Raw genomic sequence first — 22,983 nt, 5'->3', positions numbered from 1 at the left:
GGCCGGGCTAGAACAGCATTTCTTAATATTTATTGAGGACATGAAAGAGCTTTAGTTTAAGTGGATTATAGCTCTTGATATTTACCATATTAGAAATTAAAACTAAAGGTTTAAAAAATATTTATTCATTTAAAAAATAATAAACTCTATAGCTTAACATAAATAACTCATATTTATGAAAAACATTTGTAAAACGAAAATTTAGGGGGAAGAATAGACTTTTTCTCCATTGTTGCCAGTTGGTCTCATGGCTGGCATAACAGTAATACCTGGTTCTGTATCTTATCCCCATTCAGTCTGTTGTGCTATGACATGATGTGTGGTCTCTGGGAACTCCACTGTGCTCTTGTGAGAGGAGGAGAGTGAAAGGGAAATGGTATCTTAATATGACTAGGGAAGGACAGTTGGCCCATGAACGGTGGCTGGTGCTGCATAGTCGAAAATCAGCGTATAACTTGACTTTCTAAAAACTAGTTGTCCCTCAGTATCTATAGGGGGTTGGTTCCAGGACCTTCCACAGATACCGAAATCTGCAATACTCAAATTCCCCATATAAAGTGGCATAGATCAATGCATATGGTCAGCCCTTTGCATCCACAGACAAAAATAGTGCAGGTATTTATTTTTAAAAATCTGCATTTAAGTGGACTCATGCAGTTCAAACCTGTGTTGTTCAAGGCTCAATTGTAGTTTGACCTCATGAACCTTCTGAAAAGGTTTCAGGCACCCCCAGGGGCCCCTGGACCACTTTGAAAACCACTAGCTTAGAATAAGTTCTAGTTTCTAAAAGGCATTCAGTAAGTATTTGTTAATGAATTAATCAATTCCAAAATGGCTGTCTGATGGGGCCAGCGCTTTTTATTCATGTAGTTGGTCACTGGACCTCATTTCCATGTCCTGTTCCCCAGAGGCTATGGCCTGTTCTAACCTCAGTGTTCCTCTTCCCATGGCAGGTGTCCCTGTGAACAGCAGAGTGTCCTCCAAAATCCAGCAGCTTCTGAATACCCTGAAGAGGCCGAAGCGTCCTCCACTGAAGGAGTTCTTCGTGGATGATATGGAGGAGCTGTTGGAAGGTGAGCATCCTCAGACTTGGGCTCACTTGTGTAAACTGGGTGACCATTACATCTGGAGACGCAGGCAGATGTACATCCTACATGGGTTATTACTGTGACGTTATGACACAATAAAGTGATATTCTCTCTGTTGGCAGCCCCTGTAGTCACCATGTGTGATGGTGCATTAGGTATCACATGTGACTGCTAGCTTTATTTGAACAGGTGGAAAATTCATTGCTTATAGTTAAGACACTTACCATTTCCTTATGCCTCTGATCCACTGGTTAGTATTTTATAAGAATACTTCTAAGGTTTCATTTTACTTACATTATTCAAATTTTATTGAAACTTTAAATCTAGAATACTCTTCTTCCCAAGGTTTTAAAGTATTATATCTTCAGTATAGTTCTGGCTCTTTTTCAGAATTTTAGCCTCTTACTTGAGATATATATTTAGAAGAAAGAATATAGATTAATTTTTTTTAAATTACCAAGAAATAGAAGTGTAGACTTCTAGATAAGGAACAGGAATAAAGCCCAGTACAAGATACAAGCATATGAATGTGTTAGAGCCACCAGGACACATGGCCAGCCCCTTAGCTTCTGTGAAGTGTCACCGCCCCACGGAGGACCAGCTCTGGGTGTTTCCGTCCTACTTGAGGATTAGATACTGCTTTTAGGGCATTGTTTCCCCTTTTAATTAGATAATGTCTTTCAAATTCAGAATTCAATCGTATGAATGCTTTTGAGAGCAGTCTTTCTTACACTAGGGCAAATTTTGGTTACATATCCACTGAAAATATGATAAACTTTATTTTTTCTAAAACATGGTGATAGTTGTTTTGAATACCCAAAGCAAACTGGTGATTCTGCTCACTTTTATCCTTTATAAGCAGGGACTAGTGCCTGTTTCTCAGGTGTTGTCAGGGTTGTCCCTGTGACAACCTGGCCATCACTGCTGCCACCCTGGGGAATTGTCATGTGGGGTTAAGGTTACCAGGCTCCATCATTATTCATGATTCAATCTCCATCTGTCTTTGGTCAGTTGGTCTATGACTATTATAATGATAAGGAAATCTAACCTCTTTATAATTGGTATTTTAGAAAAACAATATTATAAAATATAAATGCTTAAAAATACAATGTGTGCATGATACTATGAAATGTTGATTTTAAAATTTCAATTTTGCTTATAGTTCAGCAACCAGATCCAAATCAGCCAAAGCCTGAGGGAAGCCAGATGGTAGTGCTGAAAGGGGAACCTCTGTCCTTGGGGACACCCTGGCCACCGTCACTGCTGGCTGCCTTGCAGCGGTGGGGCACAATGCAGCCCAAAGCCCCCTGTCTGACCGCCTTGGACACAACTGGGAAGGCCGTCTACACCCTCACCTATGGCAAGTGTCAACAGAAGGCAATTGGCTGTGGTTTAGCTGTAAAATAATACATGTGTCACAATAAAGCAATATTCTCTCTTTATACAAACAACATAGACATACACTTGATGAACATGATAGAACAAATTCCTGAGAAACTAACACAACTATTTAACAAATAGAACATCGCCTCACTCCAGGTGGCCATCCCAGACCACTGCCTCCTCCCACCAGAGGAGACCACTTACTGACTGATGGTGCCCGGCCACTGCTTTGGCTTCAAGTGTTCACATCTATATATGCATTTCTGAACAATGGAGTTTAGTTCTGTCTAATTTTGAACTTTGTTTAAATGGAATCGTACAGTATGTATTTTTTGTGTTTGGCATCTTTTGGTTTCATACTGTGTTTTTATGTAACAGGTCATAAGCACATAACCTGATGCACAGAGTAAATGCATTCAGCACTCAGCTGAGAAGCATTTCCAGGTTCTCCTCCAGCATTCACGTCCTCCCACACTTTAAAGGCAAACTGTTGTGCTGACTGCTAACACCTCTGGCTTTACTTGCCTTTGAATTTTCTATAGATGGGATTACATGAAAGGTGTTCTGGGTCTGCACTCTTTTGCTCAGCATTGTTTGTGAGACTCATCTATGATGTGTGTGAAGTGTAGTAGTTTATTCTGATCCATGGATATTATTTTATTCTGTGAACATGCACTCTGCAGTAGATGGACATTTGGTTTGTTTCCACTTTCGGGCTATCGTGTATAGTGCTGCTATGAACATTCTCCTGTGGGTCTGCTGGTGAACATGTGGAGGTCGGAGCTTGTGCTGGTGTAAATGCAGAGAGCAGTGTCTAGCTTTAGATCATTCTGCCAGACAGTTTTCCAAGTGGTAGTGGCAGTCTTCATTCTCACCAGCAATGTGTGCAGTCCCAGGTGCTCCACATCCTCGCCAACCCTTGACATTGTTTATTTCATTTTAGCCTTTCTTGTGTGTTGTGGTTTTAAGAAATGCTAATTGCATTTCCCTGATGACTAATGATGCTTTCATATGCTTGTTGCTGTTTGAATATTCTCTTTTATGAACTATCCAAATCTTTGTCTCATTTTTCTGTTTAATTTGCTAATGTTTTCTTTATATTTACAGATACACATCTTTTCAGATATATGTTTTGCATATATCTTCTTCCACTCTTTGTATTGCCTTTTAACACGTTTATTTATAGCTTTAGATAAGTGAGAAGTATTAACCTAATTTACCTATTTTTTTCTTTACTATAGTGCTTTTTTTTGTCCTTTATAGAACGTCTTTGCCAAACCTAAGGACACAAAAATATTTTTCTACTTTTGCTTCTAAAAACTTGTTTTACTTTTTACATTTGGATGTTAAAATGCATCTGCAATTTAATATGTGAAATGGGAGCCATTTTATTTCCTTAGGAATATCTATGACCCATTATCATTTATTGGAAAGCTAGTTCTTCAGGTATTGGGGTGGAAAGTGCACCTATGGTTCTGTTTGCGGACTCTGTTCTGTTTAGTCAGTGTGCTGTCTGTCCACACCTCCTGAATCACTGTAGTATTATGAGTCTCAGTGTCTGGTGCAGAAGTCCATTAGCTCTGTGATTGTTCCTTAAGATTTCTTTGACTGCCCTTTGCATTCCAAGTAAACTTCAGAATTAGCCTTGTCAGTTTCTGGAAAAATTCCTGCTGGGATAATGATTGCATTGCATTGAATTTGTAGTTCAATTTGAAGAAAATTGATTCATGAGTAGAATATTTCCTCCTTTTTTAAGTCCTTTAATTTCTTTCAGTAATGTTTTTTACTTTTCAGTACAGAAGTCTTGAGCATCTTTCATTATTTATTCTTATTATAATGGAATGATTAAAATTTTTCCTACTATTTTGTTGCTTGAATATAGAAGTGCAATTGATTTTTTTAAATGGTGACTTTGTACCTTGCTAAACTAACTGATTATTTTCTTGTTTGTCCATATATCTTTTGGATATCTGGTGTTCAAAATCAGACCTCTGTGAACAATAACAATGTCATTATGGCCTTTCCAGCACTTAATCGCTTTTATTTCTTTTTCTTGCTTCTGCACGAGCTAAAACCTCCAGTACAGAGTGGAACAGTGGGCATTCTCGCCTCATTCTCCATCTTAGGTCATGAAGTATGATGTTTGTCGAAGTTCTTTTTTTTTTTTTTAATATGTTTTTATTGATTTTTAGAGAGCGAGGAAGGGAAAGGGAGATAGAAACATGGATGAGAGAAAAACATCGATCTGCTGCCTCCTGCAAGCCCCCAACTGGGGATCGAGCCCACAACCCAGGCATGTGCCCTGACCAGGAATCAAACCAGTGCCCTCATGGTACATGGGTTGATGCTCAATCACTGAACCACACTGGCCAGGCTTTTTTTTTTTTATGGTAGAAATTCTTTGTCAGATTAAGGAAATCCTATTTCTAAGAGTACTAAAAATTTTTTATCATGGATTGACATTGAATTTTTTTTTTGAGGGGGGCAATGTCATCAATATATGCCTTTATTTTTCTTAACCTACATTTTTTTTATAAATCTTTATTGTTGAAAATATTACATATGTCCCTTTTTTCCCCTCCATTGTCCTTTCTCCCCGCCCCCCCCCCCATGACATTGAATTTTATCAAGTGCTTTTTCTTCTCTGTCAAGATAGTCATGGTTTTCCTCCCCTCCCCCATTAATTTGATGAATTACTTTGATTAATTTTCAAATGTTAACAATATTTGTATTCCTAGAATAAATTGCTCTTGGCTATGATACCTTATCTTTTTAGTAAATGTCTGGATTTGATTTGCCGCTGTTGTTAAGGATCCTTGCGTCTGTGTTCATTAGAGAGATTGGTTTGTAATTCTCTAAGAAAGGAACTTACTGTCCACTGGGAGGAACATGGTTTGCTAATGGCCTCCACCTGTTGAATTCAGCTTTCAGGTCTGGTTTATGCTGTGCTTGGGTAGCCCTAGGCACTGACTAAGCAAGGTAGTGGTTCAGGGCCTGGTTTCTGCTCAGCATGGGCTCCCCTTATGAGCAGTCTACTTTAGATCACCCTGCTGGGCCTGCAGACTTTGCCACAGTCAAGCTGTCTCCTGCCTGATCTTACCATGTGCCTTTCCCTTCACAAGTTTTACTCATGCCTGACTCTGTCTGCTTCTGAAGAACCCACCTTCACCCTTGCATTCTGCTTTTCTTGCACTTTATTTCTACCCATGGGACACTCCATGATTGTCTCTGAAGTCAGTAGTCATACTCTATCTTTCCTTTGTCACATGGTCCCCTTCCTGCTGTCCTGAATTTCCCACCGTAATTTCTCTTTTTCGGCCTGTAAGTTCCCCGTGTATGTATTCATTTTACTGTGGATTTGCTGGTGAGGAAGTCTCAGTGCTTGTCTGACAACAGTTTATTTTATATTCATTTTTGATGGTGATCATTTATCTGTTTTCAGTATTCTGCAGATATTGTACTGTCTTTGCATTCTTGGGATAAAACTAACTTGGTTATGAAGCATTGTTCTTTTTATATTCTAGCTGGATTTATTTTGGAAACCTTTATGGATTACAGTTATTGACATCTTGAATTGACCATTTATATAGACAAAAGCAATAACAGTGTTTTGAGTTAAATATTTTTTCTCATTTATTTTTCAGGTCCCACAATTCACTTATTTCACAATGTTGCACTGAGTTTAATATTATTTGCAATGAAATTTGAGCATTTATTCAGAGGGCATGGCTGCTCAGACTGCATGGGGTTATATCACAGGAATTTGAGAGGGACTGAATTAGGACTTTTTAGTATACTGCTTAGGGTAAACGTTAAGGCTGCCTTGAATGTTGGGGATGGACTGAGATTCTTCTATCTTCCTACTGCATTATCATCCCTGCCTCTGTCTACCTCCCCAGGTACCTTCAATCCTCTTTACTTTTCCTTAATCTCATCTTTTTCAAAGAAGCTCTTCTTTGCTGAGCATTCATAGGGCTGGTGCTGAATATAGAGACTGCGTGCCAGGAGAAGTGTGTTGGGCAGGAGCTCATAGGGTTAAGGGCTGGATCCTGGGGGTCCAGATGCACTACTCCAGCAGCTGGTGGCTCTCTCTGACTGTCTTATCTTGAGTGAAAAGCGTAGATGAAGATATGACCTACCTCATGAATTGTTGTAAAGGTTACATGAATTATAAGGGATGTAATTGAGACAAAGTTAATGACATGAAAATGCATTCACAATTCAATGTTGATTGAAAAAAGCAGGGTGGAGTATGATCTCATCTTTTGAAAATTCCATATACATATATATATGTGTATGTGTGTGCATATGTATGAGTATATATGTGTTACATATACACATATGTAACAAAGAATGCTGACCTTTTTCTGCTGACTTTTCTATATTCTAAATTTTCTATGATAAAATCCTATATTATTTTTATGTTAAGAAACATAAATTTGTAAGTTGTTTTTGAGGAAAAAACTATGATGTTTTATTACAGCATTGTAGTTTCATTTGGAAACTACCTGAATTTTCAGAAATTGAGTAATGGTACATTGTGGGGTATTATGATTATTATATTAAAATGATAATTATTAGTTTCTTAAATTTGACATTGCTTAGTATTTTTATTTCATTTTAGGGAAACTTTGGAGTCGGAGTTTAAAACTAGCTTATACTCTTCTTAATAAACTGACTAGTAAGAATGAACCACTACTTAAACCTGGAGACAGAGTAAGTAACTAGAATGTAACTATTGGAGTGAGCAAAAACAGAGACTGTAAAAATTTTTTGCATTGAAATCAATGTTCGATCAGCTGGTTAGACTTACAGCGTTAATACAAGGGTTTTAAAATCAGCATGGAAAAATATTAAATATGGAAAAAAATTTTGATGATGTAGATAAAATGATTATTCTTTTTTTTCTCATTGCCTATCCACTGATTCTTCAACTTCTTTTTTCTTTGACTTCAAATATGTTGATTTTAATAAAAATATTAATATCATATATTAATAAATGTTAAATATTCAAAGCTTAAGTTTTATGAGGAAACAACCGTACTTTGAAATTCTGTGTGCTTTATATTTTTCCTATTCCATGTGGCAAGGCCACCATCCTCTCTTCTTTTTGTTTTTGTTTTTTAGGAAACAATTTTATTTAATTTTTTGTTCATTAAAAAAATATTTATTGACCAACCAATATGCTCTAAACACTGGAAATAGGAGGGTCATTGTAGGTGTGGTTCCTGGACCACCATCCCCTCTTAACCTATCAGCCCCAATAGCATACAAAGAAGGCTAGAGGCTTAGATCTTTGTCCTAAACTGTCCCAAGTAGTTGGCAGTGCCATATGAGGCTATTTAAATTAACCAAAATTAAATAGGATAAAAAATTTAGGTCCCTAGTCACACAAGCCACATTTTAAGGGCTCAGTAGGCTACCATATTTGATAGCTCGAAATAGAATATTTTCATTATTGTAGAAAATTCTATTAGATAGCATTGTTCTTGGCAAACTGAACCAGACTTGAGGAACCTAGGTATACCAGAAGGTCCACGAGAGAAAACAGGAGAACATGGTGAAAATCAACAAACTTAGCAGTGTAAACTAGTGAAAAAGGTTGCCTAGGGTCAGAAATGAAAATATAAGTTGACAAGCTGTCATAGAGTTTCAGGCAACTTTGAGTGCCTCATTTTTTAATTAAAAAACTAGAAGCCAAGGACATTTAAGGAAGGAAACTTTAATGTGGAAGAAGATAACCAAAGGGCAAAAAAATGAAAGGAAAAGGAAAGGAGGAAGAAGAAACAAATGAACTTGGAGGAAAACTAGATACAGAAAACAAATTTTCAGAAAATTAGTATTAATATTCCTAGAGTCTATGCTGAAGAAAAATAAATAAATAAAAGAACAAGAGATGGATGGTAGGAAGGAAAAATAGTGCAAAAATTAGAATTGATCAAGAAGGCCCAACATCAGATAGCGGTTCAGAAAGAGGAAAGAGAAAGAATACAAAATTTTCAGTGATAATAATTTAAGATGATGTTCTGGAGTTGGAGAGCATTTGCTTTAAAGTGAAGACTGCAGTGAACACAGTAGCTCCACAAATGCGCATGAGCACAAAAGCATGTTACTGCACAAGACCAGGGTGCAGAGCCTAAAGGGAAAGTAGGTTGTATACAGGGGGTCAGCAGTCAAATTGGGGGAGACCAGTGTGACCCTTCAGAAGTTCAGAGGGAATCTGATTTTAACCTACAGTTCTATTCTTAATTATTCAACAAATGTGAGGATACGTAACCATTTTCAGACACACAGGACTCAAAAAAAATTGACTCCCAAGCACTCTTTCTTGGGAGGTTCCTAAAGGATGAGTGCTTCAGTGGAATGAGTGAGTGGGGCCCAAACCTGAGAGCCACAAGGCAGTCCCCCAGGAGCAGCCTAGCAGGAGTAGGAGGACACATGGCCCAGGGAGCAGGTGGGGCTGGTCCACAGCTGGTAAAACTTAGGAGTTCACCTGCCTGGTTGGCTATTTGGAGAATACTCTTGATAGATATTTACACATGCGGTGGGATATTTTAGAGCAGATTGGCTAATGTATATGTAGAGAGCGGAACCAGTATGAATGCTGGTAGCTGTCACCATCAGAAAGAAAGGAGATGTGTACCTGATTGTGAAAGTGCAACAGTACGAGAATGATACTTCAATGTGTTGTGCTTTAGAGTGAGTCTGAAAGAATCCCTGATTTATAATGAACCTAAGAATCACTAATTTATTTTTCTTGAAGAAAATTCCTGCAAGGACAAAGACTTACAGATACTGTCTTGACTTGATAGAGAATCCACATAATTATAAAAAGGTTGACAAGATCACAGTGAGTTAATTATCAGAGATGGGTGGCAAATTCATCCTCCTGTGTTAATATACTTTTAAAAGTGAACAAACACAACTCTTGTAACAGATTCTCTAAAAACATGTTTTCTATACCAAACATGTAGTCACAAGGCTATAATTCACAGTTCTGGAACAGTCTCTATTAACATCAACGTTAGAAGGAGAGCTTTTCAACAAACCAACTTGTTAGAAACTTGATTAAGTTTACAGAATAAATATAGGTACAGTTTGAATTTTGCCTTACAAAGAGGAGAATTATTCATTAGTTATCCATTGTTCTGTGTTCAGAGGCCTGTGTTAAAAGTCTGCTCAAATAATATTCTGACTCATCACTATGGTTTCAAGCACACTTATTACACTACTTGGGGTTTAAAAAAATCTTATTCCAGCCCAACTGGTGTGGCTCAGTGATTGAGTGTTGACCTATTCCAGGAGATCACAGTTCAATTCCCCGTCAGGGCATATGCCTGGGTTGCGGGTTCAATCCCCAGTGTGGGGCGTGCAGGAGGCAGCCAATCAATGATTCTCTCTCATCACTGATGTTTCTATCTCTCTCTCCCTCTCCCTTCCTCTTTGAAATCAATAAAAATATATTTTAAAAAATACTTATTCCATAAATAGCTTTTCATGTAACCAGATTATTATAAGAAATGGAAATTGGGGTGATGGGAGAAGAAAAGGGGGGAGAGGAGAGCTAAATGTTCATCTACAATAACAGGAAATAAAATTAGTACCTGAATATTTTCAAAAGATAAAACTGTAAGCAAAATATTTGAAAATATGAGAGTAAATAGCAAAAGGAAGATGTAAAATATTTAAAAAGTGGTTGCCTTGGGGAGTGGAGAAGTGTGGAGCATGGGGTGGTATTGTTTTTCATTAGTACTTTTTTGGTTCATTTTAAATTCTGTGTTTTAAAAATTTGACAAAAATAAAAATGTAAGATAGATAAAATAGAATTAGAAAATATAATTTAAACAGTAGCAGCATGCTAACCAGGTGTGAAGAGGGACTCGGCGAAAGCAGCTGTAGGGATCTCAACTGAGGATTTTGTACCCACCATCCTTCCCTGTGAATATACTTAAGTCTTGAGTGGAGATCTGTTCAATTAAAACTTTGGCGTTAGGATTTCTCCTTTTGGAAGATATTTTAGATATAATATGATTTCTTGTTTACTTTTCGTGTTGATACAGGTGATTTTCACCTGGGCTAATTGATGGTGGGTGATGGTCCATCCCTGAGTTGCTGCCGCCCAGATGAACTGTCTTTAAATCCAGAAATTTAAAGTTATTTTGTTGTATGGGGAGTAGAGACCTCAACCTAAAAACTATTTATTAAAAGTTACATGGTTGAGCCCTAACCAATTTGGCTCAGTGGATAGAGCTTTGGCCTGCGGACTGAAGGGTCCCAGGTTTGATTCCGGTCAAGGGCATGTTCCTTTTGCGGGCACACATCCCCATTCTCTATCCCTCTCCCTGCCTTTCTGTAAAAAATCAATAAAATATATATATATATTTTAAAAAGTTACATGGTTGAGAAAATTTAAGGACTAAGAATTAAACCCCAGATTCTAAAATAATAAAATATGTCTCAATTCCATCTAATCATTAGCAGATACTCCAGAAGTTGAGATGACAGTCATTCTCCAGTCGATTCCATGGTTGTTCTTTGTGCTGCTGTAGGTGGCGCTGGTGTTTCCGAACAGTGACCCTGTGATGTTCATGGTTGCATTTTATGGGTGTCTCCTGGCAGAACTGGTTCCTGTCCCCATAGAAGTGCCATTAACAAAAAAGGTAGCAAACTTGGCCCTGGGCCATGGGTTCAGGTTTCATGAGGTTTGAAACGATGAACATTTTTTCCTCTGATAAGTAGAATTTGAAATTTGATAAGACTTTGTTAAACTTGTTCTCAACACCATATGTTTATTGACAATAAGTTTCATTTCTTGGGGATAAATCATTACAGTCATTTATTACAGCTCACTTCTCAGTGATACTTTTGAATATATGGGATGGAAATGTTTTGCATTTCTGTTTGCTTACACATCAAGCAGTTTTTGTTACTGACATGATTACTGTGGGAGTTCTGATGGTCTAGGCAGCTGTTTCATTTTATGTATAAATGTCAGTAACCTAACTATTGAAAAAATTATTTTAGGAGATAGGCATGTATTTTAGAAACTCAGAGTTTTTTATTGTATCCCAGTATTCAGGTAGCTGCTAATATGAAAATTGTCAGCAACAAATATTCAAGAATCTCAAAAATAAAGTTTTCAAATAAAACCAGAACATTTCCACAGATAATATATGATGACAGATATTTGAATATAGGGATTCTTAGGGAAAAACTAGAGATTAGTCACGCTTTCAAAAAGAAAATGGTAACATTTCACAGAGGGACATATATAAAAGAGGACTTGACTAAAACGAAATGTGCATTTCTGTATGGAAATAATTAGTATTGTTAAACACAAATCAAGTGGAAATTTTAATGCTGTTATTTTGGGAGTATATTAAAATGCTGCTAAATGTCATTTGCAAGAAAAAACTTTGGGAAATTAGCCCATTATCTGCACTTTATATTTCACTGCAAAAAGTATATATCTTTTAAATTTAAAAACAATTGTATTTTATTTTCATGAAAATACTGTATATAGCAGTGATTGTCAACCTATTTCATCTCATGGCACACTAATTATCTACACTAATAAAAAGAAACATGCAAATTGGTGTCACTCTGCTACTCCCACCAGCCAATCAGCAACTATGCAAATTAACCCAACAAAGATGGCGGTTAATTTGCATACGCAGGCGCGGAGCGAAGATAATAAAAGAGAAACATGCAAATTGGTGTCACTCCGCTATATCCACCAGCCAATCAGAATGACTATGCAAATTAACCCAAGAAAGATGGCGGTTAATTTGCATATACACAGGCGCCCGAGCGAAGACTGAAGGCTCCAGCCAGATCGAAGACTGAAGACTGAAGACTGAAGAGGATTGGCTTCTCCGATGCGGCCACAGAGGAGAAGCCAAGCCTCGCTGTGGCTGGACCAAAGGCCTGGGTCCTGGGTGCTGGAGGAAAACCGGTGCCAGCAGCCAGGGGAAGGAAGGCCTATTGCACGAATCTTCGTGCAACAGGCTTCTTAGTTAAAATATAAAATATAATTACTAAAATACATAAAGTATGTTATTTTTTGCTGATCTGAAAATGGCTATTACTGTGTTGGCTGTTGTCATATTTTTATATGACAATTTAAAGGAAAAGAGGTCAGGTATTGCATGTTTTAAAAAATCTGGTGGCACACTGATTGAAAATCGCTGGTATATAGAATTGAGTTGTTCTAGAAATTTTACAAGGGGTGGACAAAACACTCTTCTTTCTGTGCATGGGCCTGCAGAGTAAAGGTCCTGAGCCGAAGCTGCCAGGAGCGCCTCACTTCCACCCCACTCTGTCTTGTTCAGGATGCTGGCAGCCAGCAGATCGGGTTTCTGCTGGGCAGCTGTGGTGTCACCCTGGCCCTGACCACGGACGCTTGTCAGAAAGGCCTGCCTAAAGCACAGACTGGAGAGGTGGCAACTTTCAAAGGTGGGCCTCTGAGGGGAAGGAGAGTCAGCATTATGAGTTAAACTATGTCCTCCAGTACTTTTCCAGCACTTAAACTTACAGAGGCTGAAGTTGAATCTCGCTTTTCACCTGGTTCAGGGTCTCTGCTGTTTAATATGAATTGAGTAAGAATTAAATGAGACTGAGATATCTGTTTCTTGGGCACTCAGGAGCTAGAGCTGCATGTTCAATGGCTAGGCCCTGAGTGTGGGGAGCAGAGACCCTCTGACATTCACCTGTGCCATGTTTCCTGGCTGCACCCTCACAGGTTGGCCCCCTCTCAACTGGTTGGTAATTGATGGGAAGCATCTGACTAAGCCCCCCAAGGATTGGCATCCGTTAGCCCAGGACGAAGGAGCTGGGACCGCCTACATTGAGGTGATGACTTCTAACACAGTATGCTAAAGCAGGCCCCACGGGTTAGGTCTTGTTTTCATATAAGTTTGAGCTACTGAGTTTTTTTTTAGTTTACAGGCTAAAAGTTATGTTGAATTGTCATTTGGAAACTTTCTCAGACCCTTTCAGTTTTATTTTTACCTAATCTCCCCTCACTGGCTACCCTGGGGATGCGGACAATTATGAGGGAACTTGCATGCACTGTTGCCCTTAGCACCTGCCCAGGATGAGTCCTGACTTCATCCGAGGGTGTCACCTCAAGGGTCAGGGCATAAAATGCTCTTCAGTCTGACAGGCTAGTTAGTGAAGGAGAGACAGCTGATAGCTTCTTCTCTCTAAAATCTACCGGTCTCCATTCTCTCTGCCGTGGCCTCCAGAAACATCACATAATTGAATTTTTTTCTTGAAATCTTTCAGTATAAAACCAGCAAAGAAGGCAGCACAGTGGGGGTGACGGTGTCCCATGCATCTCTGTTGGCGCAGTGCCGGGCTCTGACCCAGGCGTGTGGCTACTTGGAAGGTAAGGGCATGTGGGGCAGCTCTTCCAGCTGTGCACAGGGCACCAGGGAACTGTCGCTGCAGATGTCAGGTTCAGTCCTATATAGGACCTGTCCTCTAATCTGGTGTTCCAGGTGCCGCATGCTCGAGGCTCTGCTCGCACTAGATGAGTGGGCCCTTTCCAGTAAACTTATGTGTATGTTGATTTTCTGGAGTGTGAAATCCATATCCCACCAGTTCATCAATGCCCAGTTGGTTGGTTCAACCTGCAACAGAGCTGAGGGGCAGTGCATTTTACATTTTAAAAATATGGAAAACCGTGTTATTGGCACTCACTTTTCCATTACTATTTTATATGCCTGTGGTTTGGCCTTAAGCTGTCCTGCATACAGATATACAAATGGAATGTTATGGTCATAGGTTGGCTCTTGGTAGTGCCACATGTACTGATAAATATTAGATATTTAACTTAGAGAACTATTCCAAAAACTATAAAAATGTATGCATGGAAGTTTGTTTTTGCATTGCAATACTTGAACAAAACTAAAAAGTAAATTGAGTGGTATGTTTAAATATCTACAATATGGGTGTTTAAATGTAAGGGGTAGTGTAGGGCATAGCTGAAGATTTCAGTAGAAATTTGGAAGAGGATTTTAGATATGTTCAAGGGCCTGAATACTTTTTAAAGAAATTAGACCTATTAGTCAAGTCCCATCATTTTTTCTTCAGACCCAGTGCTGACCTTACATATGTCACCTATATTTGGATCCTCAGCTGACCAGGGAGCCTGTACAGCATGCTTATTCAGAATGCAGCAGTGTCCTGGCACACAACCCAGCTCCCTGTAATCACCAGGGGTGTTTCTCCTGTGGGGCGCACTAGGCTTGCCGTGGCCTTTGGTGAGGGACCAGATTTGCTTCTAGCCTCCCTGCCCTTTGGATCCAGGTCCCTCAGAGGGTGCCGCCAGATGCTCTGAGTACAGGGATGTGCTGGGAAGCCTGGGGACTCCTGTTCGCTCCTGCTTCCTAATACCTACCAGTCATACCCTCTGGAGGAGAAAATGGGCAGGAGAGAATGAGCACCTTTCTAAAGGGAAGTGACATGAGCAGCCTGTGATATTTTTTGAAGATGCAGGATAATGGCCTTGGGTGTGAGAAATGGGGGAACTGGATGTAAATTGAGAAGAGCACCCATGACAGTCTGACTGAATGTAACAGCCTCACTCAGCCTCTTAACTAGGGATTGTTGCTTTGGTTTCAGATTGATGATCAGCATAGTTCTCTGTTGTAATCCAGAATTGTATGACCTACTGTTGTTTTTCCAGTAATTTAAGTAGATAACCAAGATTATTGGTAAATTAGTGCATGGTATTTGGAAATGCTCTATGTTTCCTAAAACTCTTATATGCTGATAATGTGCTCATCTCAGAGTTTCTCTAAAAGTGCATGTGACTTGTGAAGAGGTTCATTCAGCAGTTTAACCATCTTTGTCCACTTTCAGCTGAAACACTAACAAATGTGCTGGATTTCAAAAGGGATGCTGGTCTGTGGCATGGAGTGTTAACAGTGAGTGTTGATGCTAAATGATCTAATTGTTGGAATGAGGGATTTCTAATGTTTCATATCAGTACATGACCCCAAACCCTAATTTTTACGTGATATAATTAATCCTTAGTTCTGCTGATTCACCTGACCAGTATATCTGGACTGAAATAATGTTGTGAGCACTGGTGTTACCTTTGTCGCTTTCGGCGTGGTGTAGAGCTCTGCAGTCTGGATGCAGAGTGAAGCCTGCCCTGAGCACCCATGTCTTTCACAGAGTGTCATGAACAAGATGCACGTGATCAGCATCCCGTATGCACTGATGAAGGTGAACCCGCTCTCCTGGATTCAGAAAGTGTGTTTGTATAAAGGTAAGGGAATTAGCATCATTTCTTGATTCAGCCTGCACTAAAGAAGTCTCTTTGAATTAATCTTTGGTGATTAAGAAAAAATAAAGCCAACATGCAAAACTGTAGATGTGGGCTGAGGAGCCCTGACGGCCAGCATGCACCATGACCAGGTCTGAGGCTCGTCTGTGGTGGTCCTGACTCACCAGTGCTGGCTGTAAGCTGTTGTGTCCTGTGTGTGCAAAGCCTGAGCTGGGTGTGCAAGGCCTGGGTGTGTGCAAGGCCTGGCCACCCCGGGTGGAGAATTGTTCAGTGACAACTCTTTCTGCAAGGACCATAGGCCCCTAATGTTACTCTTTTGAAATTTCCCTTACAATCACATCAATTCTTAGTATTTCAGATGGTTTTAATATGAAGGTAGGGCTTTTCAAGCCACCAGCAGCAAAGCAGTTTATTCAGATGAAGCCGTCCACGAATGATGGGGCTGCCCGTGGGACCTTGCCCCGTCCTCCACCTTCAGTCAGTCACCCTTGCAGTCACTCCAGGCATTTCTGTGGCTCTGCTCTGGGGGAGCTTGAGGGCACCTTCACTATCTTCTGAGCCTGGGCCTAGGGTCTTTGTTAAGACTGACTAATCCTGGGTACCCTCTTTACTTGTCTACCTGTGCTGACGGTACTGCCAGTTACTGAATGTGGACATGAGATGTGTGCTCTGACGTGGTGTCATCAGGGCAGCCTAGAGGGAGTAGCTGTCTCCGTTTATCCTGTTTTACTGAGGAAGATTGAAGCTGGTTTCAGGGTTGGTGGTTACTCCCCACCAGCATGGCCAGCGTTGAGGGCTGAGTCTATCTGCTCACAGCCCTCGTATCCCTGAGGCTTCTTTGGCCACACAGTTGCATACCTAAGCAGCTTGGGGAGGGTTGGATGAGACAGAATAGGCATGTGGAAAGATGCTTCTGAGAGAAATCAAAGTGGAAAATGGATCTGAGTTTATGTTTGATTTTAAGTAAAACAGGTTAGGGTAAGTTAAACTATGAATGAGACACAGCTGCAGAGTACGTGTGGCCTGAAACATAGGATGCGTGTCTGTGGTCCTACGTGTGTACTGCACTGGCAGCAAGCACTGCAGGTGGGTCAGTCTGATGTGGGAGTGCCACCTTCACGTTTGTGTCCCCTTGCAGCCCAGACTGCGCTGGTGAAGTCCCGTGACATGCACTGGTCTCTCCTGGCTCAGCGAGGTCAGCGGGACGTCAGCCTCAGCTCACTGCGTATGCTGATCGTTGCCGACGGAGCTAACCCATGTGAGTAACCTCCTGACCAGGGCTGGAGCCTGGTGTCCCCAGAACAGTGAAAGTGAGTGTATTGTAACTGTCTCTAACATGTCACTTCTTGTTGGTGACCCATTGTTATATCTCATGCATGTTTTTTTGGCCACTAAATTTGGAAGCGATTTAAATACAGTTGAGAGAAGGTACATGCCTAAAAGAGTCATATTTCTGCCTGGCTGGCATGGCTCAGTGGTTGAGCGTCGATCTGTGAAACAGGAGTTTGCAGTTTAATTCCCCATCAGGGCACGTGCCCAGGTTGTGGGCTTGATCCCCAGTGGGGGGTGTGTTGGAGTTAGCTGATCAATGAAAAAGAGTCATATTTCTTAAGCATTGACCAGAACATAGATACAGGTTGGGAGCCTCATGAAGCCCCTGCCCTTTGGCCTTGTATCTTGCCCCCACTGTCTCAGCCACCCCACGTCCTCCCAATGAGAACTCCCCTAGTGTGCTGCTGCACACCCCAGACTCTGTGGGACCTGAGCGTGGCTGCTTGTTGGGAGCTGTCCAGGGCCTCCCACAAGGTGTCTTCTGGGGAGCCTCAGTGGAACATTGCAGCACAGAGCCATTGACCAGAGTCTGGCGTACGATCTAGTCTGCTGTCCAGTGAGGCCCTAACACCCCTGCGTTCCTGTGCTCCTGGGTACCTTGTTGCTCGGGAGATCACTTAACCTAGCACCCCAAAGCCTCTCGTTCCCTCTATCCACACCTGAGCTTGGCAGGGTCTCTACATTCTGTCTCTAAAACACCTGGGTGCTGCTCACTTCTCTGCTGCTCCCCCGTACCCATCAGCCTTGCAGTTATTCTCATGTCCCACTTTGTTTCATGCAGGGTCCATATCTTCCTGTGATGCCTTCCTCAACGTCTTCCAGTCTAGAGGCCTGAGGCCGGAGGTCATCTGTCCTTGTGCCAGTTCTCCTGAGGCACTAACGGTTGCCATCCGCAGGTAACTTAATTGGACTTAATTTTTACTCTTACTCCTGAATTACCCGCGGTATCAAATGCTGTTAATTTGTTTCTGAGCAGTAGCCATCATGAAGCAGTGCTCCATCCTGTGCCAGTTTCCCAAGCTGTTTGAGCACTAATGGGTGCCCCAGTGCCATCCTAGGGGAGAGGTGTTCCTATGGTCTACTTTTCCTGCCTGGGTCATCTCTTGCCTGTCCTGTGGCTCTTGGTCTGCAGCTGCTCCGGCACCATCCTAGGGTAGAAGGCAATGGAGTTTTTAACTCCATTGTTAGAAAATTAGTGTCAGTTGTGGTCCTGCATCATTTATGTATGTTAATATGTCCATAAATAGTGTGTGCTTTTATGTGCAAGCATTAAGTAATCCTAAATGTTAATGATAACTTAGCATTAAAATAACATCTTTATCCTTCACAAACCATGAAGTAGTCTTTGTTTCTTTGTTCTATGGTGATATCTTTTGCTTGTCAGTGTAGTTTTTTCTTACTGGGAAAAATATTGACCTTTGTTTTTAGTGTTGCATTTACTGATGCTGCATGGCAAATTACTCCCAAACTTGGTGGCTTAGAACAGCATTAGTCAGTTACTATATCTCTCATACTTGCTATGGTTGGGACTTTGGTGCTGCCTTGCAGTTGGATGCTCTCTGGACTGGATTAGGTTTTGGGGGAGCTGCATACATGACTTCCTGTGTGCAGTCTTAGGGCCTCTTTGGCTGGTCCCTGGAGTGGACTGCTCTGGGCTTCCTCACATTGTGTCATTCTGCTTACCTGGCTGTGCCCAAGGCTCCCAGTGAGTTTCCCAAGACAAACAGGTGGAAGCTGAATTACCATTTATGCCCTCCTTTGAAAGTCACTTAGCATCACTTCCACCATCATCACAGGCCCACCAGATGAAGGGAGAAGTGTTGAGGCACCACTGCAGAGGAAAGCATGGGGTGGAAAGATGGTGGCAACTTCAAGGATGCAGTCTGCCACACGCAGTCCTGCAGTCCTTATCCCAGTGCTGCTGTGTCGGGGTTCGAGGTTACAGTATGATTCAGAGCAGAGCCTGGGGCGCAACATCGTCTTGCAGGCAAGGTAGGCCATAGGTCTCCTCTCTCTAGAACTCTACGCTTTGTCAGTTAATCTAGTTTTGTTTTCTAGGCCGCCTGACCTGGGAGGACCTCCTCCAAGAAAAGCTGTGCTATCAATGAATGGCCTTAGTTACGGTGTGATCAGAGTTGATACTGAAGAAAAGTTGTCAGTCCTTACTGTTCAGGACGTTGGTCAGGTGATGCCTGGAGGTAAGAGATGCACCTGAAGTGTGTCTTATCCAGTGATTGATTAACATGACAAAGAGTCATACCAGCCCCAGGCTTTGTAGGAGTGATCTGGAAGCACACAAGTAAAAGATTTCTTAAAATGGGTTTTCCATATAAATTAGGATTTTAATTTATAACATTTCCAGGGTTTTTTTTTGCTTTCTTTTGTATTAAGTTTAAAGTTGAGCTAAAATATAAAGGTGTGTTTATGGCTCTGAACCCAACTTCTGGTTCCAGTACTTGGGATAATGGTGACAACAGCTCACATTGCTGCCAGGCACAGCTTTCATACTTCACATATATGGAGGCATAAACCCCAGGGCCCAGGATGTCTGAATAATGATAGATTATTTCAATAAGTCATGAAAGTACGGTATGTTAGGAGTATGACCTTAAATTAAGGTCCACGGAAATTCCTGTAGGTTCCAGAAAGGTCATGATGAGCTATCCTGCACATCGGGCCCCATGGGCCTGACTAACACCTAAATTATTAGAGGCTTCCCTGCCATCCCGGACAGTGCAGTGATGAGAGGGTGATGGAGCTGTCTTCCTGCTATTCTGCAGGCGAGGCCACACGGAGTGATGCTGGTGCAAAGTTTCACATGGAAAATTAAGAGCAGAGCCAGGCCCAGGAGGCCCTGGTGACAGTTGTGAGTGGGGGAACGCTCTATTGATGCTGCTGTGCGGTTACCCCTCATTGTAGCAACCCCACAACTTTTCTATTCGAACTCTCCTCGCCATGCTGGCCCTTCTGTGGTTCACGGGCAGCTGTCCTGACCCACCCTGGTGACTTCTAGAGGCAGGCTCTCACCTTTCAGTCAGTCACCCTTATCCCAGTGCTGCTGTATCTGGGTTGCAGGGTCTGCAGGCTGCTCAGCATCCTGGTCCTTGTGTTTTCAGGTCTGCCTCCACAGGTCGTCAGTGCATAAGGGCATGTGCTGTTCAACTTGGTGCCAGGGCACTCCAGAGGGAGAGCCTATAGCAAGGATGTCTGACCCTGCATGTGTGGAGAAGTTGGAACTCTTAGAACAAGACTAGAAGTTCAAATTTTATTTCTAGTTATAGAAATAAAATACAATATGAAATGTACTTTTTCTTTTTATAATTTTACCATAAATATGGATTAATTGGTCCTTTGGTAACTTGAATATGAGGATGAAACATTTTACAAAGAACAAAGATTGGGAATCTTACATATTTTTAGTAGTTATGAGGAGAGCCTAGTAACTCTTTAAAAGATTGGTAAAATATAGTCTTAGTGATTTTTCCGAATGAAAAAATAAGGGACTTTCACAGTAATGTTCGTTTTTTACCGGTAAAACATGGACCAGGATAGACTGTATGCACAGTTTTCCCCTAGGTGTGTGAGTGTGCACAGTGCTCCCCTAGGTGAGTGTGTGTGTATGGTGCTCCCCTAGGTGGGTTCTGTTAGCCAGAACAGTTGAAGATTGATTGACTTGTTGAGGGCTGGTGGTGTTTGCTTTTAGCAGATGTACAACCTCCGCTGTATTAATCCTACTGGGTTTGCATTGACCATGATATGCAGTGGATTTTGTCCTTTTGTGCCTTTTTGTAATTTAAATTGGGGTGTCTGTCATCACGTGAGTGTCTGAGTGTGAGCTGAGGGCTACCTGCACAGCAAGATACTTGAATGCCACCTCCTTTAGTGAATGTCTTCAACATTCTCTCTGCTGAGGCTTTGACTGATTTGTGCACAAACGGAATTAAATGACTGGGCCTTGCTCACATCTTTGAAGATGAGAATACTTTGGAAAAAAACTCAAGAAGGGCCGAAGGAAGGACAAGGCCCGGGCTATTTAATTCATACTGAGTGACCGGGTTTTGTTTGATGGACCACTCCATGTTCTGGTGTGTATTTTGCTCTGCTGTTGGAGGCTGTTCCTGGATGCTTGCTCTGTGGCAGGGCTGAGGGCCTGGGCCACAGTGACCATACAGGCAAGGTCCGCTGTGCAGAGGGGCAGACAGCAGGCAGGAGCATCAGGAAGGTGTGCTGCTTAGTGAAAACAGAAAAGGAGTGATCAGGCTGGGGTCTGCGTGACAGGATGAGCCCAGGTACAAGTGGGGTCCGTCAGGCTTTGGAGCAGGAGCGAGCCTCTGAGCAAATGTGCGAGATGGTGCCTTTTGGCAGCCAGGTCAGCCGACATCTCATGTGGGTGTGGGAGAGTCATGCAGAGCCTGTGAGTCTGCTTATCACAGGGAGATCGTGCTGAACTGTTCCATCGCCTCACCTTGGCGTGTATTAAATGTAAAGTCACGAGCAAATAGAATGTGTGTGACATCTGTCAGAAAGCTTGTTGTAAGAACATACTACATGTGTAATATTTTGTTTCCATAGCTATAGACATGGCAGAAATATATCCTTGTGAATGATCAATGTATTTATGCTTTTGAGGTTGTTATTTTTTTCTTTTTATAGCTAATATATGTGTTGTGAAGATAGATGGTGCCCCGTATCTTTGTAAAACCGATGAGGTTGGAGAAATATGTGTTGACTCCAATGCTACAGGCACAGCGTATTATGGACTACTTGGGATCACAAAGAATGTCTTTGAGGTTTGTACTTTATGTTGAAGTTAAGTTCTGAGAGCTTCTATGGGGCACAGTGGGTGGTGGTCCGACCTCCTTGGCACCTGCTCTGCTGGGTTAGCTCAGGGGAGTTGAGGCTGCCCAGGCAAGCCAGTGCTCTGTATGCTAGAGTTGTTGGGGTGTCTGGAGAGCCCAATGAGTGCCCACTTTTCTGGGCCAGGCACTGGGAGCAGTGGGAGGAGAGGATAAAGCAGGAACAAAGCCTGTGGGGGTCATGCTGTGCACAGGGACCAGAGGAGGATCTCCTCAGCCAGCAGAGACTCTGGTCCTGGGGTAGCCTCTTTCCCTCCGTAAACATGGGTGACAGCCCTATCTGAGGAACCACACCCTGGCTGTCAGGCAGTGTGCGTGCCGAGCTCTCCCACCTGCCTGCTGACTCCTGGCTGGTTGGTTGATTATCTGTGGACCATAGTCTGACTGTTCCCCTCTCCGCTCTGTGCAGACTGTCCCGGTCACTGCAGGAGGAGCACCCATTTCGGACAGGCCTTTCACCAGGACTGGGCTGCTGGGCTTCATCGGCCCTGTGAGTAATCCCGCCACCAGGACCAGGGTCCTTCTTGTGCTCACCTCTCAGGAGGGTATGCTGCCAATATATAGTGGGCATCTAGAGTGGACACAGGACACTCTAGATGCCCACTACATCAACCCAAAACATCACTGGTGCCAAGTTTGGGAACCCTGCCGATGTCCTGTAGCACTCAGAATTCTTTACAAACTTCACCCACAACTGTATTTCTATCTCTGACCTTTCTCCTGCCAACTCTGTCCCTGCATGCCCCTTTGCCCCAACCTGAACCCACTGGTCTGTAGGGCCCCTTCATCCCACAGTTGCCTTGCCCCGAGTTTCACCTGTCATCATGTAAGGGACATGGTGCTCCCATCTCCTTGTAGCAGGGCCTGACTCAAAGGACCGGCTTGTGCCAAACCGGTTTGGCTCAATGGATAGAGCGTCAGCCTGCGGACTGAAGGGTCCCGGGTTCGATTCCGGTCAAGGGCATGTACCTTGGTTGCGGGCACATCCCCAGTAGGAGGTGTGCAGGAGGCAGCTGGTCGATGTTTC

The 22,983-nt window shown here is 42.1% G+C and overlaps 1 protein-coding gene across 3 annotated transcripts in view; it reads left to right on the top strand.

Annotated features, from left to right (window-relative positions):
- DIP2A (disco-interacting protein 2 homolog A) overlaps positions 1 to 22,983 on the top strand; it is a 77,694-nt gene that overhangs the window by 28,913 nt on the left and 25,798 nt on the right. For all 3 annotated transcript variants that reach the window (XM_014549968.1, XM_014549969.1, XM_005878904.2), the window contains exons 7-20: positions 954 to 1,073; positions 2,251 to 2,448; positions 7,096 to 7,187; positions 11,021 to 11,131; positions 12,803 to 12,926; positions 13,213 to 13,322; positions 13,758 to 13,860; positions 15,339 to 15,403; positions 15,657 to 15,750; positions 16,907 to 17,026; positions 17,882 to 17,996; positions 19,159 to 19,298; positions 21,754 to 21,890; positions 22,366 to 22,446. In XM_014549968.1, coding sequence (XP_014405454.1) covers positions 954 to 1,073; positions 2,251 to 2,448; positions 7,096 to 7,187; positions 11,021 to 11,131; positions 12,803 to 12,926; positions 13,213 to 13,322; positions 13,758 to 13,860; positions 15,339 to 15,403; positions 15,657 to 15,750; positions 16,907 to 17,026; positions 17,882 to 17,996; positions 19,159 to 19,298; positions 21,754 to 21,890; positions 22,366 to 22,446 — 1,610 coding nt within the window. The remainder of the gene's footprint in view (positions 1 to 953; positions 1,074 to 2,250; positions 2,449 to 7,095; positions 7,188 to 11,020; positions 11,132 to 12,802; positions 12,927 to 13,212; positions 13,323 to 13,757; positions 13,861 to 15,338; positions 15,404 to 15,656; positions 15,751 to 16,906; positions 17,027 to 17,881; positions 17,997 to 19,158; positions 19,299 to 21,753; positions 21,891 to 22,365; positions 22,447 to 22,983) is intronic.

The sequence above is a fragment of the Myotis brandtii genome, unplaced genomic scaffold (assembly GCF_000412655.1).
Source record: "Myotis brandtii unplaced genomic scaffold, ASM41265v1 scaffold577, whole genome shotgun sequence".
NCBI classification, from domain to species: domain Eukaryota; kingdom Metazoa; phylum Chordata; class Mammalia; order Chiroptera; family Vespertilionidae; genus Myotis; species Myotis brandtii.
This window is presented reverse-complemented; position numbering and strand designations above follow the sequence as displayed.